The sequence below is a fragment of the Pezoporus wallicus genome, unplaced genomic scaffold (assembly GCF_028554395.1).
Source record: "Pezoporus wallicus isolate ANWC-B61680 ecotype Strahan unplaced genomic scaffold, APGP_CSIRO_Pwel_v1 contig_3817, whole genome shotgun sequence".
NCBI lineage: Eukaryota > Metazoa > Chordata > Aves > Psittaciformes > Psittacidae > Pezoporus > Pezoporus wallicus.
Window position 1 is genome coordinate 4,450,689 of NW_026635157.1, and position 17,023 is coordinate 4,467,711.

General features: G+C 43.0%; 1 protein-coding gene across 1 annotated transcript; it reads left to right on the top strand.

The window, feature by feature from the left end:
* The first annotated feature begins 5,765 nt into the window (after positions 1 to 5,765).
* RSPH3 (radial spoke head 3) lies at positions 5,766 to 14,404 on the top strand. Its single transcript, XM_057406850.1, has 8 exons — positions 5,766 to 5,915; positions 6,166 to 6,253; positions 7,352 to 7,493; positions 8,079 to 8,221; positions 8,772 to 8,975; positions 10,001 to 10,163; positions 11,211 to 11,297; positions 13,439 to 14,404. Exons 1-8 carry the CDS (start codon positions 5,773 to 5,775, stop codon positions 13,642 to 13,644), a joined length of 1,176 nt encoding a protein of 391 aa, XP_057262833.1. The 5' UTR covers positions 5,766 to 5,772; the 3' UTR covers positions 13,645 to 14,404.
* The last annotated feature ends 2,619 nt before the right edge of the window (positions 14,405 to 17,023 follow it).

Below are 17,023 nucleotides of genomic sequence, written 5' to 3' on the forward strand. Positions count from 1 at the left end.
TTTCCTTGTGCCTCACCAAAGCAATTCACCAGCTACGGTGTTAGGGATATTTTTGGTAAATTGCTCACCTTCTCTGGGAAAAGGCATTGTCAAGTACACAGTTTTTTTCTGCCTCTACAAGCAAGCTCTTGGGGAAGAAGCTTTCTCACCTGTCTGACCTCCTCTCCAAGCTGTTATCTGAAGGGTATCTCTTTCTAAGAACTGTGAAAATTAACGAGATTGTGAATCCTCCATGCCTCAGGAAGAACAACTGCTGACCACTTAACAATGATGCACAAGAGAACTGTTACTACCGTGGTCACTTTCTGTAACAACTGCTGCAACAGCCCAGGAAAGCTCCTCACTGGACATAGCCACAGAACAGAAACGCTTCTCTACATAACTTTTCTTCTGTATTTTCCTCCCACGATTGTTACCTGTATACCCCAGACATAAGATGCAACACTGAGATTACTGGTACAAACCTGTGGCAAAAAATATTAATGGAAGGAATACCACAATATACCACAGTATAAAGGAAACTTTATACTAACTAGTAGGTTGGAGTGTTTGTTACTGCCCGCACTTTGTACTTGGCATTTATTCTCTACAACACTGACACTTGGCTTTCTTTCAAGTGCACTTGGCTCTTCAGAGTCTCTTTTCATTTAGTTTGATGAAAGAGGATTTGCAATCTCCTTTGGACATTATTTAAATGGAGGACAAGACTGCATGCCCTGCATTGACAAACATCACTTGGAGTTCAACACAATCCTGCAATCCTACATTCCTGTTCAATGTAAATCATGCCTGTGATAATGGGTGCATAAGCCATTCCACCTGCCTACTAAGACATGATCAAGACAGCAGGCCTCCTACTCCACTGCTCTGCAGGCTCAGGGGGCACTGAGAGCTGTGTGAAGCAGGCATGCCCTCTGCATGGCAAATATGCCTGTCTCAGATGGAAAGCAGCATAGAATCTTAGTCATCACATTAAGTCAGAAACTAAGGCACAAAGGTAACTAAGTTCACTTTGAAGCTGGTTTGATTAGCTGTCCAACACAGAAAGCATTTCATGTCCATAACTGATCACATCCAGCTGCAAAATTCAGGTGATTAAAACATGCTGCTACCCTGCTAGCATTAGCCAGATAGCAGTTACTGTGGCTATTGTGTGTCTCCACAAGGACAATTTCTGATTACAGGAAAAGGAAATTCACCTCGGTTAGGTGCTCTGGTTACATTTTTCTCTGAATTTTGCAAGCAGTCAGTCCTTATCACTTGTGTCATCAGAACAGAGTGAAAACTTCAGAGGAACTTCTAAAAGCTAAAAATTCAGAAGAAGAATTAACTTTTAAAGCATAAAGTCTGACAATAATAGAGAGAAAAATCCATGGGAAAAGGGCAGCCACTGTTGGAAGCGATACAAACCTTATACAGATAGCTGACTCTCATATACATAGCCAACAGGAAGTTGCTGTGGATGTTGGATGAACAACTGTTTTTTCTGCCTTTCTGTTACTCAGAAATGCTAACTATTCATTTTTTTTTAATAGAACATATAACTCTTATTGTTTTAAATTAGTCTTTTCTATTTGCTGTGATAAATATACCAATTTAAAACTCACTTCTGAGTAAACCACTTCCAAATTCTTAGTGTTCTTCTGCAAGGGGAGAGTGCATAAGTCGGAACAAGTGGTTCACAAATCTCAAAAATGGTTGACTCCATTGAGCTCTGCTTCCTCCACTGTGTAATAATACGAAAAGGTTTCTATGACAGTTTTCACACTTTCTAAACAGAACATGCTCTTTAGCCAACCAGCTATTTACAGAACTGATCCAACGGCTGCTTTAAACTCTTCCTTCCTACAACCCACAAACCTCACACCAACTTCCTTAACAGATTCTACCATCCACATTCAAACCCTGCACCTTCAGTATTCACACAGGCCAAAACTATAAAACTGTATTTTTGAAAGATGTTAAGGCCAAACCCAAACAGATTCCCAGGCAGATGATCAGAGAAGATGCTCTTATGGAAAAGACTAGAGATTTGTCTGTTGTTCCACATGCTTACTGTGCACTCTTGGGCTATGCAGTTCAACCTCATAATATGTAGGGCATAGCCCCCCTATTTCCTCTATGCACTAAGGAAAAGGTTTCCTCATTCACCTCTTCTCCCTAGGTGTGAATTCTGTCTCTCCATCACTTTGCACAGCTTTGCTTACAACTCACCAACCAGTTTTCTTTAGCGCAACTGGTCATGAGGTGCGAAAGTAACAACAGTGTCATTCAAGAACTTCCACAGACTGCTGTACTCCAAGGAGCACACAATGTTACCTGATACGATGTGCAGATGCACACCCATTCCATGAGCTACAGACACCAAAAGACATGGCATTTGAGAAGTCTTTGGGTATGTGAAAGAGCACAGCAGTTGCTAGTTCTCCATAGGTGATCGGGGAGGATGGTCTGGAGGTAGAGACTGGAGACTTGTAGTTAGGTTATTCAGTATCTGGGTCTGCTTTTTCGCCCAGTGCAGTTCTTGGCCTGTGCAGTTTAATTCCAGTAAAACACAGATACTGCTCTGCCTCCCGGAGATGTGATAAGAAGCAATTTACTTCAGGATGGACAAACACTGAAGCTGCAGCGAAGGGGTGACAGAAGCAGATTAGTCTTCTTCCTTACTCTCCAAGTTTTGTGCAGTTGAACAACTGCCGTCAATACAAGGGAGAGCTTCTTGGTGCAAAAGGAAGGCACTGGGAGAACCCTGTTCAAGGAAGGGAGAGGTAAGAAGGGGCTGGAGAAGGATTAGCAGCACACAGTCTGTGCTTAAATAAGAAGGTCACCAAACAACTGATTTTCCAGTTAGCAGTTAAATTAATGATAGTTTAAAATTAAGTGTGCACTGCTCCACCCTCTAAGGCGCTTTCTCATCTGTACATAATTCTTTCCAGACCCTGGCTAGGGCAAGAATGCAAGCCCTGAGAGGCAGCTTGTCACACTGAATAACAGAGCTTGTGAGGGACACGGAGGGAAGAGAACATAGAGAAAATGGTGCTAGGAATCAGAGGTGAAGTGATAGAGGGAAGCAAGATTGTTAATTTTGGCTGGAAATCATCAAAAATCAGATTTTATTATTCACTAGTGTTGGACAAGTGAAGGCCCTCAGAACTGGAGTTTCCTAGTCCTGCCCAACCCCACATGCTCAGGATGGGCGTCAAGAGGAAGCTGTGCTGCTACAGAGAAAAGGAAGATTAATAATATTGGTTTGCAGACATGAGTGATAGGATCTGCTTTTTTTTTTTTTTCCTATTCACAATTATATATCAAGATTAACAACCCTTCTTAAAAAAATATTGATGCCACTATAGGGACTCAAGTTTAGCTCCGGTATTTATTTTCCTTCTATGCCTCTCATATGTCAAAACTCTCAGGCCGACACATATCTTTTAAAATCAAAGCATTGATGAGCAGCAGCATGATGCATTCTGGGATTTTCAAGGCTATCCCAAGCATCTCCATCCCTGGAGATTTTCAAACCCTGGCAGGAGGCCCTGACCAATATGATCTATCTTTGAATTTGTCCCTGCTTAGGCAAGGGGGTTGCACTAGAGACCTCCCGAGACCCTTTCAGCCTAGATTGCTCTGTGATTCTGTGTGTTTGCTTGAAGGCAAAGGCATTCTGGCCTCAAGTAGTTACTTCCAAGACTGGGAGCTCCATCCCTTTATCTGCAGGCCCAGAGGAATAAGAACAGCAGCTTAAAGTTCTCAGGACCATGGAGAACCAACTTTAACTCAAATTTTAGGTAACTACCCAGTATTAAATTAGGGAAGCAGTCCTGTAAATTTAAAAGCAGTCATAGTCCTCTCCAGACAGAAGGCAATCCTCTGGGAAGGCAATATGCTCCTTCATGTCCTTACTTGATAATTAAGCAGTCTGCCTCCAAAGGAGGCTCTATCAACCTCCTTCCTTACTGAATTATGCAATACTGCAGAAAGTTAAGAGTGGAAACTGGAGACAGCTAGCCTGCTCAGCATCACATTATGCAATGCACTGTGGTACAAGGTCTCCCGTGCTATCAACGTCCAAGTTAGAGCCCCAGGAATACACAGTCTCAGCATTGCAGAAACCTTTATATTGTATTTCAAGGTCTCATGCAGTAGTTACAGAATGCATTGCAAGCAGCAAGCCATAAGGCATGGTACAATGCCAGAAGATTCTCATGAAAACAAAACAAAAAAATAGTCAGTTTGTGGCTCCAAGGCACAAACAGATCTACAGCAAACCTGGAAGGAGACAAAGCCCTTGCTCTGCAGCTTTCAAGTCAGCTGAAGGCAGTCCAGGCCTTTCTTAGCTGCCATATGGGAGATGAGCTGATTCATTCCTCGCTTCCCAGTACATACTGTGCATCTGGGTGGGATGGGGAGGAGAATCAAAAGAATGCAAACCCCATAGGTTGAGACAAGAACAGTCCAATAACTAAAGTATAACATAAAACTACTACTACTACTAATGATAAGGGAAATAACAACGGGACAGAATATGAAACTGAAAGGGGGAAAAGGAAAAGAAAACAATAAACACAAGTGATGCACAATGCAATTGCTCACCACCTGCCAACTGATACCCAGCCTGACCTGAGCAGTGATCTTGGCCTTCTGGACTCCCCCCAGTTTATATCCTGGGCATGACATGCTGTGGTATGGAATATCCCTTTGGCTAGCTTGGGTCAGATGTCCTGTTTCTGCTTCCTCCCGGCTTCCCATGGCCCTCCTCACTGGCAAAGCATGAGACTGAAAAGTCCTTGATCAGGGTAAGCGCTACTGAGCAGCAACTAAAACATCAGTGTGTTATCAGCAGTGTTCTAAGACTAAAAACACAGCTCTGCACCAGCTACTAGGAAGCAGAAAAATAACTCCTACAGCTGAAACAGGACACCTGGGAATTATGGTTGAACCAAAGATTTCACAAAGGGCATGGATTATTCTATGTATTTGGTCTTGCCAAAGTAATCAAGGCATATCACTACCTACATAGGTTAAAAAAAGAGCTGTCACTGTATTAGTAACCTTTATTTACTTTCATGTTTCTCTTAAAAGATTTTTTTTTTCTCGGAATCTGAAAACGCATTCTCATGATTTGTCCCGACAGGGAGGGCAGCTCACGATGGAGGGGACGGTGTACTTCAGAGCCCACCTCACACTCCTGCCTCCCACCGTATGACACCTTTACAGCATCCGAAGCTGACGCTTGGATGGAAAACCAGAATTAGGAGCGCAGTTGTTGGTGGCGCTGCTTTTCTGGACACCAGCACTTATACCACTGCAACGTCATCCAAAAGGTTTTTGCGGTGCTCCCGCCAATTTTTGATCCCCAGTGGCCGTACAGATCGAGTTAAGGCACTGCCAGTTTAACCGGCAGCCTCCCAGTCCCTGGGTAGCCCATGCAGGGCGGAAGAAGGACACTGACACCTCGCGGTTACACTCCTTCATTACCTCAACGCAGGAGGAGCCCCCAGCACCACCAAGCGCAAGCCCGTTAGCAGCTAAAGCGATTGTTTTCCGCTAAGCACCCCGGTGCCTCTGGAGCAGTCATGTCCTCCTGGAGCCTCCCTCACCTTTAGCGCTCCCCTGTCAGGAAAACCTGCCTGAGGAACAACAGTACCGGCCGCTGCCACGGAAGCCTCGCGCATGCGCAGAGCCCTAGCCCCGCCCCGCCCTCTCGTTGCCGTGGGGACGGGTGCCGCGGTGCGAGCGGCTGTTGCGGGAGTGAGCAGCCAAGCGCCCTGGATGCCCCGGCCGACCCCCGCCATGCCGCGCCCCCGGGACCTGGAGGTGGCGGCGGTTCCTGGCGTCCTCTACAGCTACTGCAGCCTCCCTCGCACCCTGCCCGCCCGCCCCAAGTACCGACCGCCGCTGGACGCCGCTGAGTCGTGAGTGTCCGGCGGGTCGAGCCGCGCAGCCCCGCGGCCTCCGCTCCCCGAACGAGTTCCGCTGCACTCTCCTGCCCTCCGCGCCCTTACCCCAGTGCCCTCGCCGCCCTGCCTGCAAGTCCTTCTTCCCGTAACTTTGAAGGGGACTTGCATGGGTCTGGCCTTTCAGAGTCCTCCCGGCGCCTTGTCTGAGGTACTAGCGTACCGGTTACAGCTCTGTGAGCGCGACTGTCTGCGCTTTATGTTGCAGAGGAAAGGAGCCTGTTCGTTACACCAACCTCATGTACGACCCGAGAGTGGTGCGCGGCAACACTTACGCCCTTGAAGTCATACCTGTGGTAGGTGTTTGTCATGTTACAGCTTTGTTGAAAAGTAATACGTAGGGCAGGAGAGCTCTTCCTTATTAGTAATTTTAACTACTGAGGTCGTGATTTTACTTAAAATACTTCACACAGCCACAGGCTCTCCAGTTAAACTAGCATGTGACTGCACTCAGCTTTTCTTAAAGCACTTAGTTTCACATGAACTTCTGTAGTTCTGATATTTTTTTTCCACATTAAGTACCTGATTATTTCCTTCCCTCCCCCTTCCCCCCCCTTAGTATAATGATCCTGGGCACAGGTCATTGCTGTATAATCTGTTATCATATGTAAGGTGTCATCAATGATAATAGCAATAGTGTTTGACTTATTCTACTATAGAAGCAAATGGTCCAGCTGTATGCAAAAGCTGTTTGTATGGAGGTGAAAGTATTTTATTTCTCTTGATTCGTAGCAAATGTTTTAGTGATGCTTTATTTTCAGGGGATATTTCTACATAGATAATTTGATCATATAAGAATTGCAGTCTGCATTTTTAAAAGCTACTTTGTGGAAATAACTGTGTTTTTCAGTAGCTGTTTCTTAGAGTGAATTTCACATATGTTCTGTTGCGAAGTTTGAAACTGATGTTCATTTCAATTCATAAATCGACTACAGAATTTCGAAGTTAGTATGGGTTTCTCTTACTTCATCAGCAATGAAGAACCTATAGTTTTTGTCTAGCAAACAGAACTGTTTATAATATGATAACTGAAGTCCATTTGACCTTCTTAAAGCTTTACCTAGAAACTCTCACTTGTCAGCAAGAACTTGATATTTTAATATACTTTATCTCACAAAGCAAAGTTGTGTGTGTAATACCCACTTCCAAATAACAACTAATTGCTCTTAGTGTAAGATGCTATCGGCATGTGCTTAGGCAGCTAGCACAACTTATTAGTTTCATGCCCTACAGTCTTTAAGGTAACTGAAAATTCAGGGTCACGACCCAGAAAAGTCAATCTGAAATGCTAGATTTGTGGCATTAAAATCAAACAACCACTTTTTGTGTAGAGAGAAATTAGTATCATTTTAGAGTACAAAGTGATGTTTTTTATATTCTTCATCCCTGCTCAGATTACCCCACCCACTCCCTTTGAGATTCAAAGGCAGAAAGAAGCATGGAAAAGAGCACTGGCTAGAAAGCGTGCAAAAGAGCAAATGCAACCAAAAACACCTGAGCCTGTGGAAGGCAGAGAGCATGTTCAGGTGCAAACAGGTAAAAGGCTGACTTTATTTCTTTTTTCTAATTAATCTGAAAACAAAAACTTGCTGTTCTATATTCACTTACTAAATTCATGATACAGTTGGTAGAATCACAGAGGGTTAAGGTTAGACTTGTAGAATAATAGAATTGAAGTTTCTCTAATAATTTCTATTGTAGCCCCTTATAACACCCTTATTTGACTGATCTATGTTTTCATAGAATCACCAGTAATGCCAGTGGGGTCATGGCCCTTCAGGTGTGTGAACGCCTCTAACTCTTCTTGCATTGGCATAGAGACATTTCAGTTGGGCCCCGGATGAAGGCAGCTTATTAGCTGGAGTGGCTGGAAGTACTTTGTGCTGCTCTTCAGGTGCTCCCTTACTGACCTGTGATCCCTCTCTAAGCTCTGGGTATCTCCTACTGTCAAGAGTTTAAGTTGAGGTGTCTTTTTGTCTTCTTTTTTTTTTTTTTTAAATTCATAGAAGTCATTTTATTGCACTGTTTGGATATAAGTCACACTGTAGAGTCATCAAAAATAGTTGAGAGTTAAAATAAAAGGAATCCAACTTTCAGCATTCGTTGTACTTTTGTTTCTAGAACTGTATTTGGAAGAGATTAGTGACCGGGTAATAGAGGTTGATGTAGAGTGTCAAACAGATGCATTTTTGGACAGACCACCCAGTCCATTCTTCATACCAGCCAAAACTGGAAAAGATGTGGCCACGCAATTATCAGGAGAGGTATGGAGGAAAGTCAGGTCTGCAAGTGCTGTCAAAACACATCGTCCATACAAAACACACTTCTGCTGCAAAAATCAGGGCAGAAACAGAAAGGAACTTATCCTCACAGATCATGCCAAAACCCAACAAACCTCTCCAAAGTCTGCTGTGAGGTTAAGTGCAAAATTAAGGAAGATGTTTCTCCATGTGCACTGGTTCTGCTGCTTTCAGATAAGAGCTAGAGTTGAGAAATGCTCTTCCCTATAGAATGTGTCCAGCCCAAGAAGGGCTTAACACAGGAAACAGCTCCAGGTAAGTGCTCTGTTTCTCCCTGCAGCCCCACAGTGTCTGTGGTAGGGTGTGTGGTGTCTCACTCCAGCCCACTTAGCCCCCAGCTGCATTCATGCTTCTTGCCTCACCTGACACTGAGCACCACCTCTCCCCCCCACCATTCCTCAGCCCTGCCTTCAGCACAGGGGCTTTGCTCATCCTCCTTTTCTCCTTGCAAAGTTGTTAAGAGTGATTGTGATCAAGAGACATTTATGTCTGTTTCCCTGACTCCCATCCTCAGTTGTTTGACTTTGACGTTGAAGTCAAGCCGATCCTGGAAGTGCTGATTGGGAAAACGGTTGAGCAAGCTTTGCTGGAAGTCATGGAGGAGGAAGAGCTGGCCCAGCTGTGGGCACATCAGCGTGCCTATGCAGAGCTGCGCAACGCAGAGCTTGCTGAAGTACAGCGCCTGGAAGAGCAGGACAGGCGGTACAGAGAGGAGAAGGTAGGACTTCTGAAGAGTCTGTCTGAATGCTTGTCAGAAGAGAGAAAACCAATTCCAGTACTGAAAGACAAGCTGTGAAGTAAGCTGGCTGTGCCCCAAAGGGTACTGTCAAGTCTGATATTTCTCAAAGCATTCTGGTGCTATACCTGCACTCTGCTATTTGCTCTCATGCACCAGCACCATGCTATTGTGTTTATTTGGAGAAGCCATGCTCCAGTGACTCAGGCCTCTGATCGAGAGGCCAAACCTAACAGCATTTTTCTCTGTACCTGGTGCAGCTGTTACTCAGACTTTTTCGTTATAATAACTGCTAAATGTCAGAGTGCTTGAAAGAGAGACGCCCTCTGATCCTTCACACCCAACACATGCACTACTAAATGTGCACACATACCTGTCAAGATCTCAAAGTGTTAAGCTGTATTAGTATTATCCAGTAAGTAGGAATTCAGGAATAATAATAAATAGTAGGAAATACAAAAGGCAAGTCTTCCTTACTATTTATTAGCCTTGTATAATTGCTTTTTTAATGTTTCCTGGATCATTTTGAGTTTAATCTTGTATCAAATAGGATATAATATTGGAAGATGAAAAGTTAAGGAAATCTTGATCCAATTTCATCTCCTTTCAGGGCCAATGATCAGTTTGATCTGCAATAGTAAAGCAAAGAGTCATGAGTTTAATGGATACTATGATATTGGAGAAGGGCTTAATTTGTCCAGCTGCAAGGCCCTTATTTTACAAACTTCTCAAAATCAGAAAAGATATACCAAAGGAACATGTTTCCCTCTAGTCCCTGTGGATTATAGTACTCCAGAAATTGAGTACAAGTTTGCTTTCAAGCACTCTTTCATATGAGGCTTTGTGAAAGTTAGAGGCCTCAAATACCAGGTAGAGACCATAAGTACCTGTACTTTTGATTATCTTTGCTATTTATGACTCTCACACAGTGATCATTCTTCAAAGTCTAGATCAAAGGAGTAACAGCTAAAGGCCTGAAAATTTTACACACATTATTGCCTTGACAGGAACGTCGCAGACGCCAGCACATGCAAATGCTGAAGAAACAGAAAGAGACTGCAGAGAAAATTGCAGCTCAGGCATTCGCTAAGCATTACTTGGCTGATCTTATTCCCTCGGTCTTCAACAATCTTCGTGAGGGTGGATTTTTTTATGACCCTGTAGAAAGGGGTTTGTATATTTTTTTTTTTTTCACATGTAAACTAAGTAACGTAAGGGTCAAAACCACCATGAAACATAGCTTATTGTCCTATATTTAGTATAATGTCATAAGACTTTATTTACATTTGTGGTTGAATGGATAGTTTCCAAATTCATATTTTTTAACACAAACATTATTGGTCTTCTGTACAATAGTGAATAATAAGCAGGAGCTGATAGTGTGATAATGAATGGGACTGCTCTTGAACTGGAGAGAAATAGTGGGTGGTTAAGATTGGTAGAGCAGAGAGATCCAAACTGAACTAAATGTGTTTTGATAGGACAGGCAAAGCAAGCCGTATGTCACTGAATCTTTTTTAATGCTTATCAGGGCAAGGGAGAAGTTAGTTAGAATTAGGCCCTGAAAATAATTTTGGAATTGTAAATCAGTGACTCCCAAGCTTTTAGAATCAGCAACATTTCTTGTGGGTTACCTTGCTGCACTTCACTTCCACAGGCCCTGCAGAGACCACAGCTTGGGAATGGTTACACTTTCTCCAGAATGAGTCATGGGGTAAACACAGAAACTGAGTGTATTTTGCAAACAGGGCAGGCTTAGGGACCATGGCATACAAAGAGCATGATTTCAGAAATACATGGGTAAACAAGAGCTCCTTAAGTCAGAGGGAACAAATGCTTTCAGCAGATCAGAAGCCAGACGTCTTTGGAGAGAAAGGCAGGAAATGTTATTCTCCTGACTTGTTCAGGATAGTTATTTTCATCTCACTAGAGCATTACTGTGTATCTCATCTGTGCTTGCCCTTCAAGGGTGCCAGACCTCTTTAAAAATCACTATAGCTCAGAGGACTCTGCTCTGGGTCCATAACAATGTGTAAGAGAGGCAGGAGATAAGAAACCAAACAACACCTGAGAGATTTCTTCCAGCCCTTGCAAAGCAAGTGTCTTTTGGCAAGGATGTTAATCCTTTGGTCGTAGCAAATGAAAAACAGTCCCAAGATCATGTTGCTCATCTTTGATTACAAGATGTTTTTCTTTCTTCCTGCTAAATTCTTGCAGATATTGAGACAGAATTCCTTCCATGGTTGATGACAGAAGTAGAAGAAGAACTAGAGGGGAAGGTTCTGGCAAGGATAATGCTTGACTGTAAGTTACTAAATCCTGGAATGCAATCTGGGCTACTTAATGTTCTTGATTGTTCTGACTGGGGAAAAACAAATATTATGTTTACAAGGTCATGGTGGGTTAATGTAGGAGGTGTCATTTTAGCAAGTACCCATGGCTTTTTATGTCGTGGTTGGTTGTGGGGGTTTTAATGTTGGAAACCTACTACTACATACATCTAAGTAATTGATTCTCAGATTAAACAATAGAAGTGTCAGTCATTCTGCATTGTCCTCTCTACTGTCTTTACACTGTTTGAGATGTGTTGATACTGGGAGATGCAGTACATTTGGCGGGAGTAGAATGGTTAGAGAACACCAGTTCTTCACTATAGAATTGTTATTTCTCACGTGTTACTGCTATGCTGTTCTTTGTAGCATGCCAGATTGTGCCAGTGAGAACAGAAAAGCCCATCTTGTTTACAGCCATGTGTATACCATGAAAGTCTCCTAACTTGTTTGTGTAAGCTCCCTGGGCTATGGAGTAATATGTTTATCCTGTGTGAAAGGAGAAGGATAATTGTAGGCTATGGTTGACAGAAGTCAGGTGACCAGCACTTTTCATCAAAACAAGGGCTTACTTCCTCAACAGTCAATAATTATGTCCTTGCTTTTGACATAGATTAAAATATCATCCATCTTTTGGACTTGCTCAAGCTTAGTATTCAGGTTCTTTTATTAGTCGGTCTTCAGAGGCTGCAGCTGAAACACCTGAATAATCTAAACTCGGTCTTATGCATCATTATGATGAATATGTGTTCACCATGGTGGTCCTAAATCAAACCACTTTTTATACTTGAATTGAATCATCATTCCTATAGTTTTCCTTAAGCTGTGATTTTGTTGTTGTTTTTTTTTTCCTTTGGGTCTATTTTCTGTTGTTAGGGTATAATTTGGATTAGTACAGCTGGTCTGTTAGGTATTTTATCCTATGATGTAAATGCTGGTATGTACGCTTATGGATCACTTCTTTACGTAGCTCTTCAGTGGAAAGGGAATTTTCTCTTGTTTTAAGTAAAAGTATTGTATGTAATTACCAAATAAACATCCCAAGAAGAATGTTGCTGCAGGATGCACTAATGATGAGAACATCTATCATATCCCTGTTAAATCTTTCTCTTTAATTTTTAACCAGATATCATGGTCCTGCACCAGTTCTAAGATACAAAGCACCTGGAGCAGGCTAATAAGTAATATCAGCCATCCCTGTTTTGCTATTTATCCTCTGTATTTCCTGGCTTATAGCCAGTCACCCATTGTTGAGTAAACATCACCTCTGCAAAAGGAATCATAAATTGCATTCTTCAAATTCATAAAGGCAGACACAACCTCAGCTGAGAGAGTTAATGGCTTCTTTGCCCCCTTACGCAGAAGCATAGGAAAAGTCTCTAAGGATCCATTTTTAACCCAATTGAATTAAGAAGCTACTTTGTTACTTAAAGGATTTGTCACTCTTCAGTAAAAGAGCTATGAACTACAAAGGAAGCACCCTCAGTGGAAGGCAGCTATGTTGTTTGTCATCTTAGAGGTGACCATTCCTTCTTTTACTTGCTAAAGTCAACCCATGATTCAACAATGAAGCTCTTTCATTATTTGTCCTATTTTCTATGTTAAACCTCTCTTCTTTCACTGTTGGCCTCTCTATTTTTATAATCAAAATTATAGGTATCAAAGTAAGTGCTGATTTTTTTTTTTTTTTTTGTACCCATTGAGAGAGGTATGGTGTTTAGAGAAATTTACAAAGCCTTGGCAGCAAAACCAATAAAGACTAGGTGGTTTACAGCTGCTTTTCAGAAAGAGAAAATCTTTCGATGACTCCCATAGTTCCAGTAATTCCCACTGCCAAAAACATCATGCTGTGTACAACCTGGCCAGTCCTCGTTCCTGGCAGTCTGATGCGCTTTGGAAGAGAAGAACAACTATGAGGAAATGAACAAAACAATCCAGGTGAACTCTTTTAAATCAGTAGCAGGGATGGTTGTTCTAATTCAAGTGTTCTTTCATTTTTAGCGTTATTTCATTTTTTCCCCTGTTTAAGAAGTTATAGGTCAGTAATATATAAAATAATCTCAAATTAAGTTTTTTCCCCCCCTCCATGTTTGTTGGTGTCTTTTTCTGTTTCAGCCTTGGTTCGTACAGTTGTTGAAAACCGCTTAGAGGCATTTAGCCGTAAACCTCCATCTGATCAGCCCCAGGCACCTGCTGAAGAGCCTCAGCCACCAGAAGAGCCCAAGCCAACACATGCAGAACCCCAGACATCTGGTGAGACAGTTGCTACTGACCAACCAGTCACAGAGAAAGAGGAGACTGACCAACCTGTTACTGTGTAATAGTCTTCTCAACGTATGTCTTTCCAGTTAGAATTGGAATAAGTAAGCACAGAGGATTTGGAAACTGAGTAACAAGCAGGCAAGTCATCAAGTAAAAGGAGATGAATATCTTAAAAGAAATGAATTCTTATTGACTTACAAGTATTGTGCGCTAGCCATGCTCAAGGATGAACCTAAGCAACAGTAGAGGATTAAAGAAAGTTTACCATAGGCTGATATTGCTGATTTCAGACTGTGAGAATCAACAGAGATTCCTAGGCAATAAATGTCAGTGACATTCTATCCCATTCTACACAATACAATCCATAAAAAACCTGGGACATTTACAGTTGAAAAGTAATGCTGTCCCACACGCTGTGCCAGAAGGTCATGAGAAGGACATAGAAAGCATCCTAGTTACCTTTGCAAATGCTTTGATAACATTGTCAGAAAACAGTTTCCATACTTACCCTGTTTTGAAAAGTAGTTACTACAGCACTTCTATTTCTTTTCACTCATGTTAGTATCTCTTTTCCTGACAAACTTGGATGGGAATCTCAGCAGGCAATAGAGCAAAAGCTGCTGTTTCTGAAGCTCTTTAGGTTCAGCATTGTCTACCACTGGGAGTTTCTGCCAGTGCAAAATTCTCCTCAGTTTTCTGACTCCCAGAGCATTCATGAGGGGCTGGAGCCACACATGCAGTTTTCTTTGTAATCATTCTTTCCTGCTGGTTCACTGCAATGATATCATACATGACTGACAAAATGCACCTGCACTGCCATGTGTACCTGTCCATGAGCCAGCTCCTCAAGTGGGGCATTTCCTCTCATAAAAGTACAGCTATGCTCCATTGCAGCAACACTGTTTCCTTGATAGCTGTGGCTGTGGTGAAAGTCCTGCCTTGCCCAGACTGCTTTGTGCTACCTCCTCTCTGCAGGTTAGAGATGCATGCTAACCCAGCAGGCCACATCCCAGCCTGAGAGTGGAATGTCAGGCTCCACATCTCACACTCTCAAAAGGGATGCCTAGACTTTTCACTGGATCACTTATACATGTGGTTTCAACGGCAGACCCTGCTTTCCCTTCATCCTGGGCTAGGACATCCACTGATAACAAGGGCAGCTATTGCTTATGTGAAAAGGCTCCACTGGAAGGTGTCAGGTATTGACCTCTCTCTGTAGGCAGCTGAAAAATAGAAGTAATGAAATGTAAGCACCAACAAATACTCAGGGGTTTGATGTGATATGAATATGTTAAAACTAAATGTCTGGAGTTGCACAGTACAGGTTGTAGACTAACACACCCAAGGATGCTTTTCAAAACTGGAATATTCCTGTGTAAACTCTTCCTCTGTTTGATAAGTTGATAGTATTTCAACAGGTTTTTTTTCCATTTATGATTGATTCCTCAAAGCATCCAGCAAAATGTATTATGTGTATGGCATTAAGGTAGCTGGTGCTCACTACATCTATCTGTAAGTTTGTAAGAAGAATTTATTTTTATGCACATGACCAGAACTGAAGGCTTGAAATGAAACTGGTTTAGGCGTTGCAGTCAGTGGGAAGTTTACCTCAGTTTTAAGTGGGACACAGATTTTGCATTGCTTTTTCTCCCCTCGATCATGGAGACTCCTGTCATGACTTCATATAAATCAGGTAATTGACATCAGGCTAATTTTATCTAAAGAAATAAAAAACGTTTTGTGGCATGATTATGACAGTTGTAAATGTTACAGCTCATTTTTGGAACACTACATGGCAGGTTTAAGGATTCCTCATTACTGAATGATTTTTTTGTCATGTATTAACAGGAGATTAACCTAGAGGACTGCTGTGGATCATTCCTGAAAAGATACAAACAAATGCCGACTTGAATATTTGGGTTTGGAATGTTCCAAGAGGAACCTGGAATATTTTAATTTTTGTCACTCCTGCTTTGTGCTTGATTGCTGGAAAATTTACTTTAAGTGTTGAATTATTTTATTTAAACAGGTTGTGACACTAACATGTATTCATAAATTATAATAAAAAATAATTAATTGTATGCCCTGCATTTTTACTTCAATAGAATGCATACAACTGGAGCATTGGGTATTGTGGTAGAGCTGCTGTAACAAGTTTTGTTTTTATGGGGCCATATAGCTATGAAGCTGCACTAGCGGTTTTCCATCAATGGACCTGTACTTGAAGTCAGCCCCAGTGAGGGCAGGTTAGCAGGGAAGGGGACCCCCCACATCCTGCCAGTCACTGGAGAAGTGGAAAACCGTGAGCAACAGTAAGGAGGGGAAGAGAGATTTGGGGTAATGGTGTAGCTGTTAGCTGTTTGGAGTGATGCCAGCAGACAGGCAGGCTGTGCGGCACAGGCCTCACTGCTGGCACTGCTGGCTGAGGGACTCATCCCAGTGAGCTCTAGTGTGAGCACATCTGTCACACCACTCCCCCACAGCGACCCTTCCCGACGCCTTCCCCTCCAAATACCCGTTCTCTGGTCAGTGTCCCCGGCAGCAGGTGAGGTGGACAGCTCTGCACCCACGGTGGCCCGGCGGCTCCTGCCGGTGCGTGCAACGGGGAGCGGAGAGGCGACTGAGGCAGACGGCATTGCAGGCACCAGAGGGCAGGACACCTCACTGCAGAAACGTCGAAAGACGCTGAAGTCACCTATTGCACATTGCACGCCCTGCACTAGTGACACTCGGCTGGACTGTCCTCCTCTGCTAAGCCACAAAGCCTTTTGCACAGATTAGTCGTACTTTTAACGTGAGGAACCAACACTTAGGGTCACCCAACACTGTGCACAGTAAAATCTAGAATCACAGAATGGTTTGGGTTGGAATGGACCTTAAAGATCACGTAGCTCCAACCCCCCGACATGGGCAAGGGCAGCTTCCATGCTCAAAGCTCCATTCTACCTGGCCTTGAACACTTCCAGGGATGGGACATACACAACCTCTCTAAGCATTGTGAGTTTCAGCTCTTTCTGACTGCAGTTGCTGAGTTTTTCACTCCATGTCTCATCCCTGGGCTGAACCGCTTCAAAAAGTTCAGCAGAGGTGTTTCAGCCTGTCCTTTGAATGAGACTGGAGGAAAAATGTATTTCCCTGCTATATTCAACCATCTCTGCAGATGATAACCAACTTGTAACACAGCTGTGTGCTGGACCTAGCATGTAGGCTTCTGGGTGCTTTCTCCCAGACCCATCAGAAAGCAGACACAAAGTTCATTTTGTCATTGAACTGTGTCTGAAGGGCCGCCTGTAGCAGGGAGGAGTGGAGCCTGTATCTATTCTAGTCAGGCCCAGGCTGGGTACCTGTCAGGGAAGGCCTTAAACTGCAGCAGGTGTACACGGTGAGGCTTCTTATCTTTGTGTGCTTTCTCCAAAGCAGCTGGTTATAACAAGACTG

Bases quoted from the DNA above. Each gene is read 5' to 3' on its own strand.
- RSPH3 (XM_057406850.1), top strand. From the start codon at position 5,773: ATGCCCCGGCCGACCCCCGCCATGCCGCGCCCCCGGGACCTGGAGGTG. The intron at 5,916-6,165 runs GTGAGTGTCCGG...TTTATGTTGCAG, and splicing joins CCGCTGGACGCCGCTGAGTC to AGGAAAGGAGCCTGTTCGTT. The intron at 10,164-11,210 runs GTTTGTATATTT...AAATTCTTGCAG, and splicing joins TTATGACCCTGTAGAAAGGG to ATATTGAGACAGAATTCCTT.